General features: G+C 43.4%; 1 protein-coding gene across 12 annotated transcripts in view; it reads left to right on the top strand.

The window, feature by feature from the left end:
- TTLL5 (tubulin tyrosine ligase like 5) overlaps positions 1 to 21986 on the top strand; it is a 216119-nt gene that overhangs the window by 132638 nt on the left and 61495 nt on the right. For all 12 annotated transcript variants that reach the window (XR_009244284.1, XM_058655595.1, XM_058655600.1 and 9 more), the window contains one exon: positions 20175 to 20370. Coding sequence is in view for 11 of the 12 variants with exons in the window: in XM_058655595.1 (XP_058511578.1) it covers positions 20175 to 20370 (196 nt within the window). In the remaining variant the exon portion in view is untranslated. The remainder of the gene's footprint in view (positions 1 to 20174; positions 20371 to 21986) is intronic.

The raw sequence follows: 21986 nt of genomic DNA, 5'->3' as shown, positions 1-21986 counted from the left end.
AAGATAGGTTCTCTCACTCACTCACTCACTCTCGCTGTCTATTTCACTTTATTGTTGTTGTTGTTGTTATTATTATTATTATTATTGTTAAACTGTGACACCTGCAGAAATGGGGTAGAGTGTACAAATTCCTATACCTGCATGATGATAAAAACCTGCGAGTTGGGGCTTCTTCTCCTAGTGAGTTTTCCACCTGAGCCCTCGAGCTCCTCAAAGGGTTTGTCTGACCTGGTTTCTTTTTTCAGGTAGAACACAGGACCATCCCAGATGGAGGAATGTGATGCATTCAGCCATTTGTCCTTTCAGCAACATTGTAGTACCCTGATAGTGCCAGACTCAAGGTGTACAAAATCCAGTATGGCAGACTCACTCCCCGATAGTTAGTCTATGCATGTTGGAGTTCAGAGGAACAAGCTGTGCCAGAGGAAACCAGGGTAGATTTTGCAGAGAGTGGATTACAGCTCTTATACATGGTGAAAATGGGTGAAGAGTTGTGCATCGGCACATTGGCAGCAAGAGCATGCCTAACGTGAGACATGTCGCATGTCTATCAGGCACTGGCTGAAGTTGAGGTTGGAAAGTTCAAGTGCCTGGTATGCCACGCCTAGATTTATAAATATATATACTGTATATATAAAGATTTATATATATAAATTATATGTCTATATACATATATGTGTGTGTCTTTATACCTGTGATTCAATAATATTTCCCTTTGCCTTAGTAATATCTGGCAAACTTGCTCTTTTTGGTTCCAGTCCTGTCCTCTGCTCCTTCTACTACCATCCCCAGCCAAGGCCATCTGCTTGGCCTGTGGCTATGTCATTTACATCGCTAGGCTTATACTTGATTTTCATGTCTTTCCTCTGCTGCTGGAGGTCAGGAAGTGAGGAGTGGCTTGGCTAGTCTCGTGACATTGCAGATAAGGTGCCAACCAGAAGGGTGTCGGCTCTGCTTCCGTGAAGGTACCCACTCAGCGCCAGGATGCGTTGCTGCTGCCTCAGAGCAGGAGGTCTCCATTGCTCCCCATGGGGACTCATCTCACAGGCCAACTCCACTGCCTTAACCTTCTCCTGGTGGACCTGGCTTTCTCCAGAACCAGTTAGTAAGGGAGTAAGGCAGAAATCACAGTGTTGTTTGTGACCCCGCCTCGAAATTCTTCCTAGCTTCAATATACACATCATTTGTACTCAATTATTTCTTTAAATTGTGATAAAATATACGTAGCATACAATTTGCCATTTTAACCATTTAAGACATTTTAATTCCGGTTAAAAAAAATAGCAGGAAACTCGCTCACCTTAAAGTGGACAGTGTAAGTATTTTTACTATCGAGCAGCCATCTCCACCATCAGCACCATAATCCATTTCTTGTTATTAAACTGTCCATTAAACAAGAATTCCTTGTTCTTGTCTGCCCCCACTTCCTAACTGCTGGCACCACCATGCTACTTTCCATCTCTGTGATTTGATGGCTTTAAGTACCCCAGGTACCTCCCATTAGTGACATCGTGTTTTATTTGTCATTTTGTGACTAGTTTATTCTAGTTAGTATAATCTCAGTGTTCCTTCAAGTTATTTGTCAGAATTTACTGTTTTGATTTATTTATTTGTTTATTCATTCATTCATTCATTCATTTATCTTTTTTAGTCTAAAAGGCAAAGTTACAGAAAGAGAGCTCTCCCACCCAGTTGTTCACTCCCCAAATGGCCACAACAGCCTGGCTGAAGCCAGAAGCTAGGGGCATCATCTGGGTCTCCCATGTGAGTGTAGGGGTCCAAGTACTTCAGCCATCCTCTGTTGCTTTCTCAGACACATTAACAAGGAGCTGCATAGGAAGTGAAGTAGCCAGGATTTGACCTGGCATCTGTATAGCATGTAAGCCTTATAGGTATCAGCTTAACCCTCTGTGCCACAGTGCCAGCCCTAAAAATTTCTTTGCTTTTCAGAGCTGAGCGATATTCCATTACCTGGATTCATTACATTTTTACTTTTTCATCTGTTTGTAGACATTAGGGTAGCATTTATGATGCTACTCTTTACATGGGCATGCAAATGTATTTTTATAACCCTGTTTCAATTTGTTAGGTACATATTGAAAGTGGAATTACTGGATCATACAGTTATTCTGGTGTGTGTGTGTGTGTGGTTTTGTTTTGTTTTCACTCTATTTTCTGTACTTATGTGATGGCTCTAAGCAGAATGCTAGTCCTCTACACAAGAGGCTGTCCTGTGAGTAATGGTTATGTAATGTAATGGTTGTTGAGTTTCTGAGATGCAGACCTCATGACCATGAACTCTTTGCTGAGGTCACAGGTCAGATAGACAGGGATCTTGGGGATGGTGTTCAAGATGATTTTGGCCAAGTTGGCCAGAAGGGTAGTGCCCCTTGGGTATGGCAGTTGTCCACACTGACCATCTGCAGCAACTTCCTGGTAGTGGTGCCTTTTTAGATGGACAGTACATGATGGTCCAATTGCTTAGTTTCCTGCCACCCACATGGGAGACTAGGATGGAGTTCTGGGCTCCTGGCCTCAGCCTGACCTGGCTCGTTGCTAGCTGTTTGGATATTTGAGAAGTGAACCAGCAGATGTTACATCTCTTTCTCTGTCTCTCTTCGCCCTCTGTTACTGTGCCTTTCAAATAAATAAATACATCTTGAGAAATAAAAAATAGTTCTATAAACATGTGAAAGTGAGAATTCCCTGCCTCTTCTCTCCCCAGCACTGTCCATCTTAATGTCCATGCCCCATAGATGACTGTATGCAGTTTTCCTTTAGCTGTTTCTTCTGCTATTTGCTTTCATATTTCCTTTTTAAAATATTTATTCATTTGAAAGTCAAAGCTAAAGACTGAGAGGGAGTGGCAGAAAGAGAGACCGCTTCCATTCACTGGTTCACTCTCTAGATGGCTTCACCTACTCAAGCCAGGAACCAGGAGCTGCTTCTAGGTATCCCATCCCGAGGACTTGGGCCATCCTCTGCTGCCTTTCCAGACATCAAACAGAGAGCTGAACTGGAAGTAGAGTAGCCGGGACATGAACAGCACCCAAACCGGATGCTGGTGGCACATGGCAGGGAATTAAATCGGCTGCTGTACCCCCCTCCTTTTATACCTTATATGCCGTGTGCTTCCATAGGTCTGGCATTTAGTTCCTGTTGTGAGTTAAGAAATGTTCTAAGTTTCAAGTTTCTTCAAAGTCAGGGCACTTCACACAAGATTGGGTAGAGACGAGCCCGGCGGCGTGGCCTAGCGGCTTAAGTCCTCACCTTGAAAGCCCCGGGATCCCATATGGGCGCCGGTTCTAATCCCGGCAGCTCCACTTCCCATCCAGCTCCCTGCTTGTGGCCTTGGAAAGCAGTTGAGGACGGCCCAATGCATTGGGACCCTGCACCCGCGTGGGAGACCCGGAAGAGGTTCCAGGTTCCCGGCTTTGGATCGGCGCGCAGCGGCCCGTTGCGGCTCACTTGGGGAGTGAATCATTGGACAGAAGATCTTCCTCTCTGTCTCTCCTCCTCTGTGTATATCTGGCTGTAATAAAATGAATAAATCTTTAAAAAAAAAAAGATTGGGTAGAGAGGATATTTATATTATACGTATTTATGTTTTCCTGTTTTCTACAGACTGAAATATTTGTGTTCATACTTTTAAACATTAGATGAGCAAGTTTTGCACACACACAGCCATGTTATATAGTAACCTAAGAAATAACATATAGAACATGAGGACATGAAGTCTTCTCATGGGTCGATACAGTTAAGCGTTTGATTTGTATATTTTTCCATGAATTTTCTGTGACTTTTTCCTTTCTAATATGAGGAAAGCCTTGCACAGTTCATGGAAAACTGAATTGAAACATAAGTGTAAGGGCCTCTGCTTTATCATAGCAAGTAAAGCTTCCACCCACAATACTAGCATCCTATATTCATCCCACTACTCCACTTCTGATCCAGCTCCATGCTAATGCACCTGGAAAAGCAGCAAAGGATGACCCAAGTTCTTGAGCCCCTGTGTCCCTTGGGAAATGAAGAAGAACTTCAGATTGGTTGGGAAATAAGGAAGAACTTCAAATTGGTTCAGCTCTGGCCATTCCAGCCATTTGGAACCAGAGAATGACCTCTCTCTCTCTCTCTCTTGCCCTGCCTTCTGGATAAATAAATAAATCTTTAAAAAAAACCCATAAACTTATTTTGGTACAAATAAATAAAATAACTGTATTCATTCTATTTTCATAATTTGCATTTTTTGTAAACTTTTCAAAAGTCCACTGTATGTTTCTATTTTTTAGTCTGTTCATATAAACTTAATTAAGGAATATAACCATTGTGTAGATTTCCCAGGTATGAAGTAATGTATTTTCCCATTCTATTAAGGAGCACCAAGTTGGATCTAATTGAGACATCTGCAAGGAGTATCTTGTGGATGTATCTTAGTGTACATGTGCAAGTACTTTTTTATTAATTTGAAAGACAGAAAGACAAAGAGATCTTCCACCCACTAGTTCATTTCCAAATAACTCTCAGTGGCCAGGACTGAGCCAGGCCAAAGCCTCAAGACCAGAACTCCGGCCAGCCCTCCCACATGGGTGGCAAGTACCCAAGTACTTAAGCCATCACCTGTGCACTCCCAGGAAGTTCTTTAGCGGAAAGCTAGAATCCAGAGCAGAGTTGAAACTTGACCTTCGGCATCGCAGTATATGTTACTACTGCCCCAAACTCCTACCCCATATTGCAGGTGCTTCTGTAGGGTAAGTCACTGCAAATGGCATTTGTTGACTCAGATGGTATGTTTTCTCCTTTGAATTTTTATGGATAATGTCAAATTGGCCTCTAACACGAAAAGGCTATGCCAGTAGTTCTCGTAATCTGGAGTGCAGAATATGTCCGCCTCGCCTTACCCCTGCCAGCATTGCATACCCTTGACTTCTGTCTGCACCTCAGGGCTCCCATCCATTTCAGACCAATTCCCTGCTGTCTTTATGGATGAGAAGATTCAGAATAGATGCTAGCTTGGGATCCATTCATTTAGGTGCGGCAGGAGTACAGCTGAGAGGGGGCTGAGGAGCAGAGCAGTGAGGGGTTCTTAGTGTGCCCTTGATGTCCAGTAAGACTGGGAAGAATCCCTGAGTCAGGTCCTTTTCCTTCTGGTTTTGTTTTTTTGACTGATTTCACCCAAGGAGCCTGATCTTACCCTCTCCCTAAGTAATGAATAACCAGAAAAAGTTGCAGAACCCAGCAAACAGAGTAAAAGAAGCTTAAGGAAAATATTTTTTTAAAGGAAGAAAAGTACTTGATGTATTTTTAATATAAAATGTGGAAAAAGTAGAAAAGGGTGGGGGCAGGGGAACGGAGGGAGGAGATTCTTCATGGTAATGGGAACCAAATGTTGGCCAGGAGCTCTGTGGCATTCTCACACTCTTCCTGTAAACCCAGCGGCTTTTCAAAGTGATAGTAACGGAGAGGCCAGGCACGGGGCATTCCTTAACCCTTCCAAACCGACACAGCTCCGTTGAGTCAGCCCCAGAGCTGGTGTCCTCTTGGAAACAGTCCTGGAAGTGCCCCTCTTGTGATCGTGGCAAAAAGAAGCAAACGGAGGCCAATACTGGATGATAGAGACTGCTACTTGCCAGTGTGCCCAAGTTTCTATTGGGAGAACAGCAAGCAAGCACTCTTTTTTTTGTTGTTGTTGTTGTTGTTTTTTTTTTTTTTTTTTTTTTTTTTTTTTAAGCAAGCACTCTTGACCAGCAGCTCTATGGGCACTGGCTTCTCCCTTGTGGTGTTGATGGGAACCCACCCCTAACAAGCCATCTGTCTCCATTCGTCAGAATCCCATTTCTTGAAAGCCCTGAAGTTTTCAATGGTAGCATGGAAGTGCATGTACTCCATGTGGACTTGTTTGTGTACGTGTTTGAAGGTCTGGGCCTCTGTTGGCCATCCTTGCCATGGTGCCATCAACATATAGGCTCTCCTTGACTTTGTGACTTCCAGGGTTCAAAGATAGGCATCTGCTTCTTGACCTAGGCATTCATGCCAGGAGGGAGGACAGAGGATTACCAGGGTCGGTCCCCGGTTCAGCTGGTTCTTTGACCTAAAATTAAACTTAGTTAAGGTCCCTTTTAAATGTCCATCTCAGGCAGGCATTTGGCATAGAGATCAAGTCCCTACTGGGGATGCTCACACCTGCTATCAGAATGTGTTCAGTCCTCGCTCTAGTCCTGATAGCACCTTGCTGCTGAGCTGCACCCTGGGAGGCAGCAGGTGATGGCTTGAGTAGTCAGGTCCCTGCCTCCCACACGGGAGAACCGTACTGAGTTCCAGACTCCCGATTTCAGCCTGGCCCGAGCCACGCTATTGCTGACATTTAGGAGTAAAACAGCTAGCTAGCTCGCTCGCTCGCTCGCTCTCTCTCTCTCCTTCCCCTTTTGAAATAAATATGAATAAATTTAATATGAATAAATTTAACATCTGTCTCTCACAACAAATCTTACTTTTTTTTGTGGCACGTATGTCCCAGCCACTGAGTACAGGGTGGTGGTAGCCACAGAGGCAGGCAGCACTACAAGACAGTCCGGTGTGCAGACTCTGCAGTTCTCAAAAATGAAGACTCCCTTTGATTTGAAATGTTTGTATTAAAGTAATCTTTGGGATTTTATAGTTTCATGTTTCACATTTAAGTCGGCAATCCATTCCAAGTTAATTTTTGCATGAAGTTTAGGTTGAGATTTTTTTCCCCCTTTTGCCTCTGGGCATGCAGTGCTCCAACAATGGCACAAGAACAACAGAACCACTGCAAGAAGTTACGGTTCCTCCATTGCCTTGGTTTTGCAGCTTTGTCAGAAGCCAGTGGAGCATATTTTTGTGGATCTTTGGATAATTGTATTCTATAAACAAAATCCTATAGCAACAATCATTTGTTAGATAATCTTAGTAAGGGCAGTTTTAAGTTCCAGTGTTCCATCCCCCGTTGTTACTCTGGGGTCCAACAGACTAGGTTCGAAAGAAGCCATTTTCTTCATTGTGTATATAAACATCCAGAAGTTGCTTAACACCAGCCTCGGTTTTCTCACCTGTGAAATGGAACCAGCCCCACCCCAACAGGTTGCTATGACAGCTGACAAAGAAGAGAAAACCTTCTCAACTAAGGAGGTGGTGACGAGACTTGGCTGTCTTTATGGCCAGCCACCATGATCCACGTGGCCCCATGCCTTTTACCTTCCCAAGCTGTAACTCTTGTAGCTTTTTTCCATTCTAAGTGCCGGAGTAATGCTAATTGGAGCCTCCGTGCTGTGCTTACATGGCAGTTTGGGCAGTAGCATTGTTCTCTCTGAATATGCCAGCCAGGGTGTCACCCCACCCCTCTGCAACCTGCCATTTAGCCACAGGGGTTTTCCTGTTATTTCCTGCCCTTTTATAAGCTCTGCCCTCTGCCCAGGATTTCCTTGTCAATTGACAAAATGCTGGTCATCTTTCGAGGCTCAACTGTTATTCCATTTCTTCTTGATAACCTTCCTTGATTTTCTTCCATGAGAAATTGTTCACTTCTTGTTGTGTTTAGTTTTTTTGGTTCTTGGTTTTAAAGTTGGTGTCCTGTTCTCAGCCCAGTGGCATAGTTTGGTGAGTAATTGGAGTTAATTCAAACACACACACACACAATCATTTTAAAACTAATCACGCATCACTTAACAATAGGAATGCTTTTTCAGATTTACATGTTGTGCCAGCATCATGGAGTGTATGTATACAGCCTGAGGTACTATGATATCTCTAGGCGATATCATCTTAAGGGGCTACTATCACTTAATACGAGCTGTTATTGGCTAATAACGTCATTGTAAAATGCATAATTTTCGCTGAATACCCAAGTGGAAGGGATATGTGGTAAATGGTAAAAGCAGAAGGACTGAGTGAAAGGTGCCAGGGTCCACAGCATGGTTGCACAATGGCACTGTGGCCAACTTTCTCTGCTCCTTTATACTGCTGGTGCTGGCATGCTTTAATTGTCATTGTGTTTTTAGTTTCTAGATTGATTTTCATAGTGTTTATATGACAACTTGATATCAATTCGATGTCTTTCTGTTTATTTGAAAATAAGATTCTGACCTGTCATTTACTACAAGAGAGGAACAGGGCCGGCAGTGTGACGCAGCAGGTTAAGCTGCCACCTGCATGCTGACATCCCATTTGGGCGCCAGTTTGTGTCCTGGCTGCTGAGCTGATGTGAAGTGGGACACGGGGCAAAAAAACAAGGTGCAGGCTGATGTGTTTCCCAGTGGTCTGATCCCATCATAGACAGGCACTTGTATTGTGTGGCTGCTGAGACTTTGCACTATCCCCCAATGTTCAGCTGATCTTAGTGTCAAGAAGCCTTTGTCATTGTAATCATGCCATGGACATGATGAGTGTAAGGAAAGGTGTTTCGCAGCATGGTGAATTCTGTAGAGTGTATGTCCAAGGTGGAGTGACAGCGGGGCCCCTAAAAGCAGTTCAGACTCACCACTGTAGTGAGCAGAAAGCTGGACTGGAAGTATTCCGGGTTTTCCCTCTCTCCTTTGACCCTGTTATCTTTACAAAAGACTTCTCTTAAATGCCTCAGTATTTTCCCTGTTTAATCAAAGCACCTTAGGGAAGAAGGGCAATGCACAGGTGGAGAAAGTTCCACCAAAGAAATGCAAAGAAGGGTGGGGTTTCTGGTCACCTGCTCTCCTGCTACCTGGGGAGAAGAGGAGCAGTGAAGGGAGCTTGGCTGATGGCCTGAGCAGGAATTCTGAATTTGTGACGCTTCACAACCTGCTTGTGTGCAGGTTGAACTCAGCAACAATTCAGTGTAGAAAGTTCCGGGGAACTGGTATGGCAACTGCGCTGGACAATCTGTGTATCAGCAATTATTGCAAAAGCTCCTCATGGCCTGTCTTTGCAGAGCGTGCAAGCTAGGTGATGGCAGTCTTATTTTATAAAGGCCAGCTGGGCTTGTGTGTACCTGTGTTAATGTACAAAGGCGTCAGACCTGTTCCTTTATTTGATTTAAAAAAAAAATCCTGCTGAGCTGGGCTGAGTCGGCCCTGTTGAATGGACTGGTGTCAGGGAGTTCTCATTTGGCTTTCTTAAAGGTCACTCTTTGCTCACTTCTTTTTTAGTTCACATTTTTTCAGGCTTCATGCGGTGTGCTGGTTATGCCAAAATAAAGAGCTGGATCAAAGACATTTCTTGTTCATAAGGTTAGGGATCAATCTGTCCTTTTGGATCCAGACTGCTGATAGATAAAGGACCTAGGAATCTCTATCTACACACTGGCTGCCCTCCCCTCCCCTGTCTCCCATCCTAAGTGCTGTGAACTTAACCTTTTGGAAAAGTTTGGTTTTGTCTCTCGCCTTGTGTTCCGTAAAGCTTGCTCCCAGAGTTTCTGCCAGATGTACTGAGAAATCCAACTTTGTCCTTATTTCCTCCTCCTGGGGACCATTCCATCAATCATGGAGCAGTAGGGGTGTGGAGAGGGCCCAAGTCTGGTTCACATTCCATATCCATTGTCAAGTCCAGCTGGCTGAGATCTCACTGTACTTGTAAGGGACAGGCATATCAGCTCCTCGCTTTTGACAGGATGCCTCAGCGTGTTCCTCTTAAATTTATGCTGTTACCACACATGTATTTAACAAAATAACGTTAGCCAAAATACCCCCCTAAGACATCTTCCCGTCATCACTACTGCTTCTTTTCCCTCTTCTGTATCTCTGCTTATTGAGTAAATAATCCAACCCTCCCGTTTCTAGTTTCTGACAATTGTGCATTTCTACTTGGGTATCTTAATTTGGATATTACTCATGGTCTCGATTTCTGTAAAAAAAAATTTTTTTTTTTTACTTTAGTCTTTATTGATTCTGAGCTTTTTAATTTGTGGTCCTGTTTCCACTTTCAGCTTTTTTTTGTTAAGGTGTATGGTCAACTGGAGGGGGTAGATGGATTTATTCTGATGCTCACTGGCAACACAGCCCCTTCCTTGTTTGGTTTCTTTAGTTTACAGGGTGGGTCTTCCTCCTCCCCAGGCTGTTAATTTGCCAGGGAAAGTGAAACTCACAAGAGTCCAGCGTTGACTCTCTCCTGTTTTCTCTGTTGAATACTGTGTCCAAAGAGTAGTTTTCAGGATTCCTGACTCCTGATTTATGTCTCTAGGACTTGGGGTAGGGATTCTCTGTATGATTTAGTGTGCAGAGAAAGGAGCCCATGCCTGGGGAAAGCAAGGGAAGAAACAGAAATAACTTAGAAGCTGAATATATAAACTGATAATTGAGATGTCAGTTTCAGGCCAAAATCTCACAGATTAGCAAAGCAATGATTTGGCAGCCCTTGCAAAAGGAAAAGGGACTTGCTTAAGCCCAGCATTGATTCATGAAAACAGTAAGTCATGCTAGAATATTCTTATTTCCCTTCATGGTAGAATTGCTTTAGTAAGAGAAGATCTGAGGCCTAAAAAAGAATTACGGTAACTGAGTTTCAACAAAGCACAGTGAAGTCTTGTAAGCACCCAAGAGAATGTGAATGAGATAATACCGCTGCAGAGAATATCTCGTAACTGTGCCGAAACAGAGGGTCAGTGTGGATCTGAGAATTAAGTCTCCAGGACTCTGTCATTGACTCACTGGTCCACCATTTTTATCAGTGGTTTTGTATATCCTTTTACATTCCTTTGGATGCCTACTATATGCACAATAACTTAGATATCCAGAAGACATACAAATCCTATCTTCAGGTGATGTGAAATTGGAATTCTGTGAATGACAGTCAAGATTCACAGTGACTTAATCAAGCCAAAGTGATGAATCTAGCTCATGGAACTGAATAGGGATGACAAAAAGCTCTCACTTGGGTTCAAAAATTCAAGTGTAAAGACAGATTAGGGATTTAGGTTGATTTGGAAGTGTAATAGAAGTTAACAATACAGTAAGAACTGCCAAAAACCAGTATTATCATGTGGGAAACTGTTTCACAACATATTGCCAGATGGAAAAAGCAGATGGTAAAATAGATAGCACAGAATCACTGTGCTTGCAAGGAAACTGCAGAGCATTCGCAAAACGGTCACAGGGTACTGGACTCCTGGGTGCCTTTTGTTTAACCTCAGTTTGAAAATGTAGAAAAACAATAGCCACCGTTGGTCATTTAGACATGGGAATGAGGAGGAGGAGGGATGCGATCACCTTCATTCCTTAAGCTTGTGTTTAATGCCCCAACTGTTGACCCTCTCTGGCAATCAGCATGGTTGACAAGTCCCTGCTACCCAAAGGAGGCAGCACCCTGCCCGTGATTGCTACACAGCTTGCCTGGCTTGAGCAGTGCACTTCCACCGTAAAGATGTCCCTTCAGAGGGGACCGCCAAGTGCAGTGGTCTTCTCGAAGGCGAGAAATAGCAGGTGGAATTTGCTGTCCTGTGCACACATCCTGAATGACTCTGACATATATATATACACATACACACACATACAGTTTGTTTGTTTGTTTACCCACTCACTTGGTTCCCTCCGTTTATCGGCCAGGTCAGCCCTGTGTGGCATGGTTCCTAATCACCTACCACTGCCCAAAGTTTCAGCTCACTTCCCACTGGGACAGTATTTATCCTAGCCACTAAAAGTCATCAGGCACATCCGATATGTGCTACACAGTGTGCTAAATATGTTATGTGGATTATCACACATATTCTTGAACCAGCCTGTGAAAAGTGGAATGGAGTTTTGTTCACATATCAGGGCTGAAGTAACCCAGACACTCAGAGTTGTATCTGTTGCTTCTAGTGGTAGAGCCAAGATGTGCTTCTAGCAAATCCTGAGCATCCTGGATCCTAGGACTTGGTCACTGAGTTGCTGCCTTCTGTTTTCAGGATGGCCCAGTTCAGAACCTGTGTGCGAAGCCAAGGACTACTCCAGAATTCTTTGACTAACCCAAGTCTTGCATTCATTTTGTTTCCTTTCCAACACTCAAAAACCTTTTATTTCTTTTTTTGTCTTCTTTCTTAAATTATGTCTTTAATCCTTTCCCAAGAGCCTTTCATTCTCTCAAACAAAAATATCGAAAGGTTTCTAAGCCCTTTCACCCTGTTCTCAAGCACTTATAATTTCACCTAGGTCTGTGCTCTTGACCTAGCACATCAGTCATCACAACTTCACACAGCTTTTCCAGATTATTTCTGAACTTTTTCAATGTTTTAAATACTATCACTTTATTTTGCTGCTTCCTGAAGATGGACCATCTCAGGATAATGCTATAGATTAAGAAAAGATAGAAGGGACCATCGTCTGATCTCAAGGAACAAGTTCAGAGGTGAAAAATTCACTTGCTTTCATAGACATGCACTTTTTTTAGATAATAAAAAAAAAATCATACTCTAACAGGAATTCTCGAAGACTCAAGACCATGAGCATGAACTTTCCTCCCAAGTCCATCATCTAACCCCTTCCATTTAATAGGCATACATTGCACTTGACTGGCCAACCGTGTTCCCAACAGTTCCCAACAGTTATACTTCATTTAAACTTGTCCATATAAATTAAGACTTGTCAGTGGATGCTTTCCATGTTATTTGTTAAATTTATATCTAAATGCTATTAGTTCTTTTTTTTTCTTTTTTTGACTAGTGAAAAGAAAGTAACTCGGTCATTCAGTCCTTTGCTGAATCCGCTTCGTAAGCAGATTGTTTTTTCTGCGCCGAGCCTACACTGTGCAGTTTTAATGCTAACCTTAACTGACATGACCCTTTGGCTCTCTTCTAAATGTCTACAGTTGTTAATGTCATAATACGCCTTCAGGCTCGGTTGCTTGGGGCCAGTCTTTCTTTTTGTTTTTCAACCCTAGTGTTCTTTTGCATCGTTTTTGTCCTTCTGCTTACATTCCTCTTACTTCTCCAGACCTTCATGCCAGATTATTTGATACTTCATACTAATATTTCATTGCCATCATTGTCATAGAAGCCAGTTTCCCTTAACTTCCCAACACTGTGCCCTGTGTTAAACCCTTTTGTAAATGCCACCTATTTCAGATTCCTCCTGTTTCTGACATTTCCGCCTTCTCGTGTTCCCTCTGGACTCGCCTGACAAGTCATTCATCCAGATCTGGAACTTTCTGAGAACAGGAACTATGTTCTTCTTCCTGGTAGTCTGTCTCTAATAAATACAGGTTGCATGGCACTGTGAAATTAGGTAATTACATGGGCACCTGTCTGTAAATATGATTCCACAGATGACAAAGTAAATAAAGAGAATGAAGTACTTTTACAAGTAAGCTCAGGTAACTCAAGAAGAGAGATGTCGGAATGGGCACTGTGGCACAGTGGATTAAGCCACTGCTTAGGGTGCCCACATCCTATGGTAGAGTGCCAGTGAGTCCTGGCTACTCTGCTGCTGATCCACCTTCCTGCTAATGCATCCCAGGAGGTAGCAGATGTTGGCATAACTACTTAGGTTCCTTCTACACATGTGGGAGAGTTGTACGGGGTCCCAGGCGCCTGGCTCTGGCCAGATAGGAGCTAATTAATTAGGATTTGAATGAAAAATGAAGATGCTATAATTTTTTGTTTACATGTTTCTTTGAAAGGTTGAAGTTAAACTTTGATGAACTAAAATTCAAGTATTTTAAGTGTCCAGTTTTCAAGTTTTAAGTTTCATATAAGTACATACAATCAATACAACATACAAATTTCCCTCACACCCCAGGACTCCACTGTCTCTTCACAGTCATACTGCCCGTTCCTACTGATCATGGCTCCTCACAGTTCTGTCCCCATCAGTCTATTGTGGTGTTTCTTTGCACTGCATATAAATGGCATCATGCAGTGTTCTTTTGTGTCTGACTTTCATGGTGCTTTTCGAGACTCATCTTTCCCTGCCTCTGTTGATAGTTCATCCTGTTTGATTTGGTATTTTGTTATAAGAATGTAACTGTTTTTGTTAGGATTGATTCTGGTCTTTGATTCTTACTGATCACAAATTCAGTGGAAATTACACTTTACAATTATTTATTTATTTGAAAGGCAGAATGTGATGTCTTTGGATAAGCAGAAATGGTTTTTTTTAAAGATTTATTTATTTTTTATTACAAAGTCAGATATACAGAGAGGAGGAGAGACAGAGGAAGATCTTCTGTCACATGATTCACTCCCCAAATGAGCGCAATGACCGGTGCTGCGCCGATCCGAAGCTGGGAAGCAGGAACATCTTCCAGGTCTCCCACGTGGGTGCAGGGTCCCAAGGCTTTGGGCCGTCCTCGACTGCTTTCCCAGGCCACAAGCAGGGAGCCAGATGGGAAGTGGAGCAGCCGGGATTAGAACTGGCGCCCATATGGGATCCCGGGGCATGTTCAAGGCGAGGACTTTAGCCACTAGGCCATGCTGCCGGGCCCAGAAATGTTTGATGTTTTTAAAACTCAGTGTATTGATTTTGTTTCAGGATGACTGGTTTTTATGTTATGTCTGATAAACCTTTACCCATCAGAAAGTTGCAATCTCTTATGTTTTCTTCCAGCAGTCTGTAATATTAGCTTTTCGATCTAGGGCCTTTAACCCAGCCTCAATGTTGATATATATAGGAGGTGAAATAGTGATTGATGCTCGTTTTTGCTTCTGATTCCTTGGAGTACTTTGGGTTTCACAGCTGGTGACTGCTTCGTGCTAGCTGCACTCATAGACCCCTCCACAGATAGCAGAATGAACTCGAGTCTTCCGTATACCACTTGAAAGACCTGCCAGCCCCTGAGAAAGAAGAGTAACAGTGCGAGCATCTACGGTAGCAGCAACACATTTTTGGGACCTTTCCCACATGCCCTGTTTTTCTACATGCATGTTTTTTCTAAATACTTCCTTCTTGTATTAGCCTATCCATTTAGAATGTCATCGGAGTTTATAAAGTACACTTGTGCTTTTACTTGCATTAACTCTTACAACAGATGAAGAGTGTTGACAAAAAAAAAAAAATACCAAAAAGTTGGTTGTACCGAGGGCCAGGGTGGAGGGGATCCTCCTTGCTTACCCTTGTCCATTTGGGCTTTGTGAGTTGGGCCCAATCAGAGCTGCTGTTTCAGGAGGTATTCATGATGTGACACGCAGACTCTGCTGCCTCAGCCAGAAGCTTATCTATGTCTCTGCAGAATCCCTGTTAGTTTTGTCCTTGGAAATACCTCCCCGAGTCCAGGGAACATCCCGCCCTAGTGTCACGCCTTCCTAACCATGCTGCTTCTGTGTTCTGGCTGCCACTGCTTTGTGCCACTCGTGGGGAACCCCCATGTCATCTAGGACACCTTTGGATGTCCTAAGTCGATATGCCAGGACCCCTTTGTGAAGGACGGAGAATTTATAGATGATGTCAGGTGAAAGGATTGTCCATTCTTGTGGCGCATGACTGAAGTTCTCCCCCAGAAGGCGAGTCCTGATTGCTTCCCAGCAGAAGCACCACTCGCACTTGGAGCAGCACACCTTAACCCCGGCAGGATTTCTCTTTGCAGTTCTGGAGGCTTTATGCCTCAGCTATGAAGTGTGCATTACATTCTCAGCTCCCTACCCTACCCAGGGTTCCAAACACATGTCAGGAGGGGCAGGGGCATCCCTGTCTGTGGTGGCCATCCAGCAGGACCCCTGGGGGAATGGATAGCAGAATCATACTTTGTAGGGTGTCCACAGCCCTGTGCCGTGGCCCCACCCTGCACTCTAGTGACATCACATCATCTCAGGAAACCTTGATGATGCAAACACGGCTTTCCGGCAAGGGAAACCAATTTTTGGATTCCATCCAAGTTTCCTAAAATATTTATCATCCAACAGAACAGATGTGAAATCAGAGGGAAAAGTGTCACACTGCAGTGTGTATTGGCTGGAGGAAGTGGTACAGGAGAATGGTTGTGGAGAAAAGTATTGCGTCCAGCAGTACCGCAGTGTAATATAGAAAGGATGGCAGCAGTCTCTCTTTTTATTAAGATCATTATTTTTATTTTTGAAGATTTTATATGTAGCTGATTAGGGTTCAAAGGGTCAAGGGCTACAGGAGGAAAGTGGGTGAGACCGTTATTTCCACATTCTCTTTTTTCTTTCCTGTATCTGGGGAATAAGGGGAGAAGTCACACCCAGCCTTCCAACCACCTCCATACCCTGGGATGGAGGACAGCCACCTGACGCCATCCCAGTGTCCCGGATGTGGGGCATGCTCTAAGGGTCCCAATCAAGAGGTTTTGTTAGTTCAACAGTTCCTATTTACTGCCAATCTCTCCACTCTAAGCACAATGAAATCTCCAGAATCCACGGATCGACATAGTCCAATTTAGAGTCTCCGTTTGCCCAGATATTCAACTGCCAACACTTGGCTGGGGTAGTTGATCAATTTGTTCTGTCCTATGTAATGGTACCAAGGGCATGGCAGCATTCCAAATGGGTAATAAGCTAGCAAAAGAAGATAGTACTTTGAGCTGTCATCACCCACTAGCTCTGTGGATCATAAGGGCAGAATGCAGTGGAGTTGACTTTGAATCAGGTGTTTATTAGCATGCAGAGCACTCATACACTTTGCTCTCTTGGCAGTATGTAAAAACTAGTGAAAAACTCTTAGAAATTCTTTTCTGGGAATATGAGAATGCCCACCATTACATTTTATTATCAAACGAAAATAATACAATCCATTAAATTTCAGAAAGAATAAATCTCAACGTTTTGTTCGGGGGTGGAAAATGTGTTACCAGGAAGATGGGATGAATTGAGGTTCAAAAAATGGGATGGAATTTGGGGTGTGAATACAATCTGTCAGACGCCCTGGGAGAGAGTATTTGGACGTGTGAGTTATCCACTCAGACACTAGAATCAGGAAAAACCCAGATTTTAGAGCACCTGGCTGCCAGATCACCATGGCAACACTTGCCCACTACAGACCCTGCTGTGAACCATCCCATGGCCCAAGGAACCTCCCACTCTAGTTCAAAACCTAGTGCATTTCTCATGGCACTTGTTAGGTTACCCAACTGGGCCCTTCCCACCCACACCCCATGTTGCACCATAAAAATTCCTGCCCTCTTTGCTAAAGCCTCTGCTTGCTTGAGAAACGTCCTTGTGTGATTTGGAGACAGCCTAGGTTGCTGATGAGATTAAAAACAGATTTCATTATAAAAAGTTTATGGTGTTCCAGCCTGTTCAGTATGTGTGTGCAGTTGGAAGAACGCATCTCCTCCTATCCAAAGTTTCTTACTTGACCTTCTCTTGCCCAGAGTCCCTCCCCTGATCCACCTGTGGGCCCTGGCCTCGTGAGTTGTAGACCTAAGAACCTGTACTTCCCAGACTGGCCGTGATCACCTCAAATAAGGAGGCCTAGCTCCTGGTACACAATAGAAAGACATTTAACCATTCTGAGAGTGTCTGTTAGTAAAAACAGCCCTTAGCAGATAAGACCAACCTATCCACCAGTGAGAGGAGTTTCAATTCGAGCTGCAGAGTTAGATAAATCCTGTAATACCCAATCACTGAGTCTGGATTGCCCCCTCTGACTAGGAACTTGTGTAACTTTAATAACTGGCAAGCCTCCACTCCAGTTCTCATAACTAGTAGATTCAAGGCAGTGCCTCTAGCAGGGGAATCTCTGTTGGCAGACACGTTCTTTGCTTTTCACCTGTCCCCCTTGAATCAGCCTCCTTGTGCCTTAAACCTCCTCTCTCATCTAGACCCGAATTCCTTTCTCCCATGTCCTTCCTTCTCCCCCCCCCCCCCCCCCAGCTCACTCGTTCCTTTAGCTGTTCAGTTTGTTTCTTGCATGCTATCTTTGGTAAGCTTTTCTGTTCCCTCATTAATGAGAAAGATATGAGATTCCTGGGGCCCCTCCTCTCCTAACCATGTACTCCTTTTGACTCCCACTGAATATTCTACCTTTTGAATAGTGTTAGCATCTTTTTTTCAGTGTTCTTTGCTACTTGCTTGCATTTGATCAGTGGTCCTTGCAATTCTCCATACCTTGGGGAGGCCCTTGGAAAAATCTCATAATTTTGTTTTTCTATGTGATTAGCATGTACAATGAAACATTTCAAGAGGGATCACTCAAGCTCAGATACTGTACTAAAAAAAAAAAATCTCATAAATAAGCTCTGAGCTTTGTACTTCATGAAGGTTGACTAGTGGTAGTTAATTGTGAAGTTGAACTGTGGGCAACAGCCAGGGGAGGAGAGGAGCAAGGGACGTGACACACCAGAGCTGAGATCCTGTGACTAGGAAACCTTTCATCCATGCACTAGAGAGTACGTTTCATAGACTTGCCCTGAAGTAGGTATTTGGGAATCTTCATTTGTCAGAAGTTGGGAAATCAAAGCAGAGACCTTGGATTACCAGGCTCTGAGGGGAGGTCCCAGGCCAGAGAGAAGAGTGCATCTCTGGATCTGACAAAACTTTCCCTGGGCTCCCTCCCACAATGCTGCACCAGGGGTCATAGGACTGGGCAATAAATAATCAGGAGACCCCTAGGTCAGGACTGAGGAAGGTCTGCCAAAGCTCACACGAGTGGGGAAATGATCGCTAACACCAAAGGACAGAAGAATGCGGTGATTGAAATCACTATAAATTCAATTGTCAAATTAGGCACAGTTTTATTCCTCCAGATGAGGTTGCTCTCTGCTAGAGTCCTCCTAATGTTTCTTCCATGCACAGTTCCCTTAACATTGAAGACCCCAAAGGGGGAGGGCAAACAAAAAGTAGATAAACAAAGTCCAGTGAGGAGTAATCAGGAGATGGGAGAACTGTCAATAAGACTGCTCTCAAGCTGAATGTACCAAAATATATGTAACCAGATCTACCTTTGTAATCATGTTAAGGGCATAATTCTGTGGCATTCCCACAAATTCCCACTGCTGTGCAACTGTCACTACCATATCTGTCTAGAACTTTCCCCACCCCAAATACCTGAAGTCCTGTACTCATTAACCAATACCTGCCTAACCCCTAGCCCTTGGAAAGCACTCTTCCACTTTCTGTCCCTATAATTTGACTCTTCTTGGTATCTCATATCAATGGAATCTTACAATACTTGTCCTTTGATGACCAACTTATTTTACTTAGCATAGTATCTTCAAGTCTCATCCTTGTTGTAGCACAAGTTGGAATTCCCTTCCTTCTTAAGGTCAAATAATATTCTACTGCATGCAGATAGTACATTTTGCCCCGCTCTCTACCAGCCGATGGACACTTAACTTGTTTTCATCTTTTGGCTATTGTAAGTAACGTTGCTATGAACTTAGGTAGAGTATTGTTTTAATTTCTATTCCTGTAGGTATTCTCCTGTGTCTGTAAGCATAATTGCTAGATCATAGGGTAGCTCTAAGTTTAACTTTTGAAGCACCACCAAGCATTTATCCATGCTGATTGCACCATTTTGCATTCCTACCTTGGCACACAAGGGTTTTCCATATCCTTGACAACACTTGTTATTTTCTGGTGTTTTGCTTTTGCTTAGGGTATGAAGTAGTGTAAATGGAGTCTTTTCTGTCTGGAAGAAATGGTCAGAGAGGAAAAGCAGGAGCCTGTAAGAGCAAAAATGTCTGCCTAGATGTACACAGGCATGACCAGCACATCTAGAACTTAAGAATCTGAGCAAGATATGTAGTCAAGGAATTTAACCAGCACCATAGCCTGCATAGCTATTAGTCAAAGAGATCATTAGCCCTTTGTCTTGTGTGTGTGTTGGTTGTTGGCCTAGATGGGGATCATGCTGGGATAAATTTGGAAGAACAAAAACAGTACTCTTTGTCACCACCAAGTATGTTATCCCACAATAGGAAAGTAGCTAATAGCTTCTAAAAATATTTAGATATTTCATTAATGGGTAGGTGAGTAAAGACTTAAGAATTCTGCAAAATGCACCTCTTTACTTTTGAAGATGACATTAGAGAAGGTGATTATGACTTAATTCGTACCTCTTCTAGGTAATCACCCCGGAATGAGCGAGGTATTTTGATTCTTGAATGCTCAGCGAGTACCTGCTGTACCCTGACCATGCACCAGGCTTATGAGCTGTGGGAACAGCTGGAGAGAGTGGTTAAGTGAGACAGTCCATTGACCACACACAAACAGCTTTGCAATTCCAAATGGTGTTTAGTTCTCAAGGAAAATGACCTATGACATTTCTTTGCTCTGCTTCAGATGGGTCCCACAGATTAAGAAATCTGCTTTCTTTCTTCCTCAGGAGCCTCCAAACAGGTGGCTTTGCATGGGAGGGGGAGCTGGAGAACAATGCTTACAGCAAGGCGACAGGAGTGGTCCCCCAACACAAGTATCACCCCACGGCCGGCAGTTACCAACTTCATTTCGCCCTACAGCAACTTGAACAGCAAAAACTTCAGTCCCGGCAGCTTCTGGACCAGAGTCGAGCCCGGCACCAGGTAATTCAAAATAAGGCTTTTCTGATGTACCAAGAACTTCAGTCCATTGGAAGTACTATGGTCTCTCCAAGGAAACTGCACTGAAGCCGTAACATTGACTTTGGTAGAACAGGATGCAGTATTTGAACTGATTCTTTCATGTGAATATTTCTCTACAAAAGTCTCTATCGCAGACTATCCTTTCTGTGGAATGGTCTCAGGTCAGTACTTTTCCAGTTCCCAGATAAGCTAAAAGCTTTATCTCCAAATGCACTGTTTCTTGCCTCCGTAGACTTGCCTACATGGAAGTCCATATCAGCCAGTCATCTATTAATTTTTAAGTTCAGCTTGCAAGTTCCCCTTGTAGAAGATGGTCGTGAGTTAGGTTGTTAGTCCATACATGTTTGTTCAACAGGTGTTTATTGAGTGTCTGTCACATACTGGGCACTGCTTTAAAGAGGGGGGCTGTGCTGGTGACCTTACCTACACAAACCTGTGCTGTTGTGGCCTTTAGGCACGCGGAGGTGTTGATCCCCTGTCCACTTGATACAGTGTGTGTGGGAGGGGGCTTTCTAAGTTTGTAGCCTCAGTATGTCAACATGGCCTCAATCACAGAGAAAGAAGCTGTCAGCAAGAAGTCAGGCCACCAAGCATGACACCCTGCCTGGTCCTTCCACGTCATTCCAAATCACCATTAGACTAGGCACTCAGTCCCACAGTAGGAACTCTGGACTGCATCAGGACTAAGGAGAAGCTTCTCTGATTCTTGGTTTCCCAAGGAAGTACTTGAGTCACCTTGTTCTCTGGTCATTGACCCCTTCTTTTAGAGAAATGTAGTATAGAGTGTGTATCAGTTTCTACCAAATCAATATTCACTCAAAGACAAATTTGCGTTCTCCAGAGGGTTGTTGACCCCCCCGCCTCCTGCCACATAAAACAATTTCATTGTGCTCTCGATCTTGTCTCATCTCTTCAGCAATCATGAAATACAGTCATTTTGTTTTATTCAATATAGTTTATTGCTTGTCAACTTCATCTTGATAGTGTACTCTATATTTTCAGTGATTGTAGTTGAGAAATTGTGGGTGCAGGCTTCTTTAAACTTTTGGTAACTGGAAAAAAATTCTGCGCTTTTTAATATGGACAATGTAGAATGTAACATCTCATTGAGATCACCACACTGTCCTCTGCGATGTGCAAGTTCTCTCTTCGGGACAGTCTTCGGAGTGCTAGACACACGAAGCCCATTTCATGTCTTTATAATTACTGACGCAAGTGCATATCGGAGGTCTTTTTGTAATCCATGTAAAACTCTAGAAACCTTTTAAATTTCTAACTTCCCAGTCACTTAGAGTCCTTGCGAATGACAGCCTAACTAGATGGTGGCTGACAGGGACATCATTCATGGAAAGCCTTTCTCCCCCTCGGTGAGTGTGAGCAGTGACTAAGAAGGCGAGACAGTTGTTCCTTTTCAGCCATCCTTCGTTGAAGCGGTGGGTGAATTTTTTATAAAAATGAAAGTAGGTGTTTGCAGAGTTTTGAAGTTTGAGGGAATTAGAGGCAGTTTTACTGATTTCACTTTTAGAAACTGCTTCAGTATTTTTTGTGCTTTTGATTAGCTTCCAGCAACTCACATT

This window comes from Ochotona princeps, chromosome 26, assembly GCF_030435755.1.
Source record: "Ochotona princeps isolate mOchPri1 chromosome 26, mOchPri1.hap1, whole genome shotgun sequence".
Lineage (NCBI taxonomy): Eukaryota > Metazoa > Chordata > Mammalia > Lagomorpha > Ochotonidae > Ochotona > Ochotona princeps.
The sequence above is the reverse complement of the archived record's forward strand: the minus strand, read 5'-3'. Positions and strand labels throughout refer to the sequence as shown.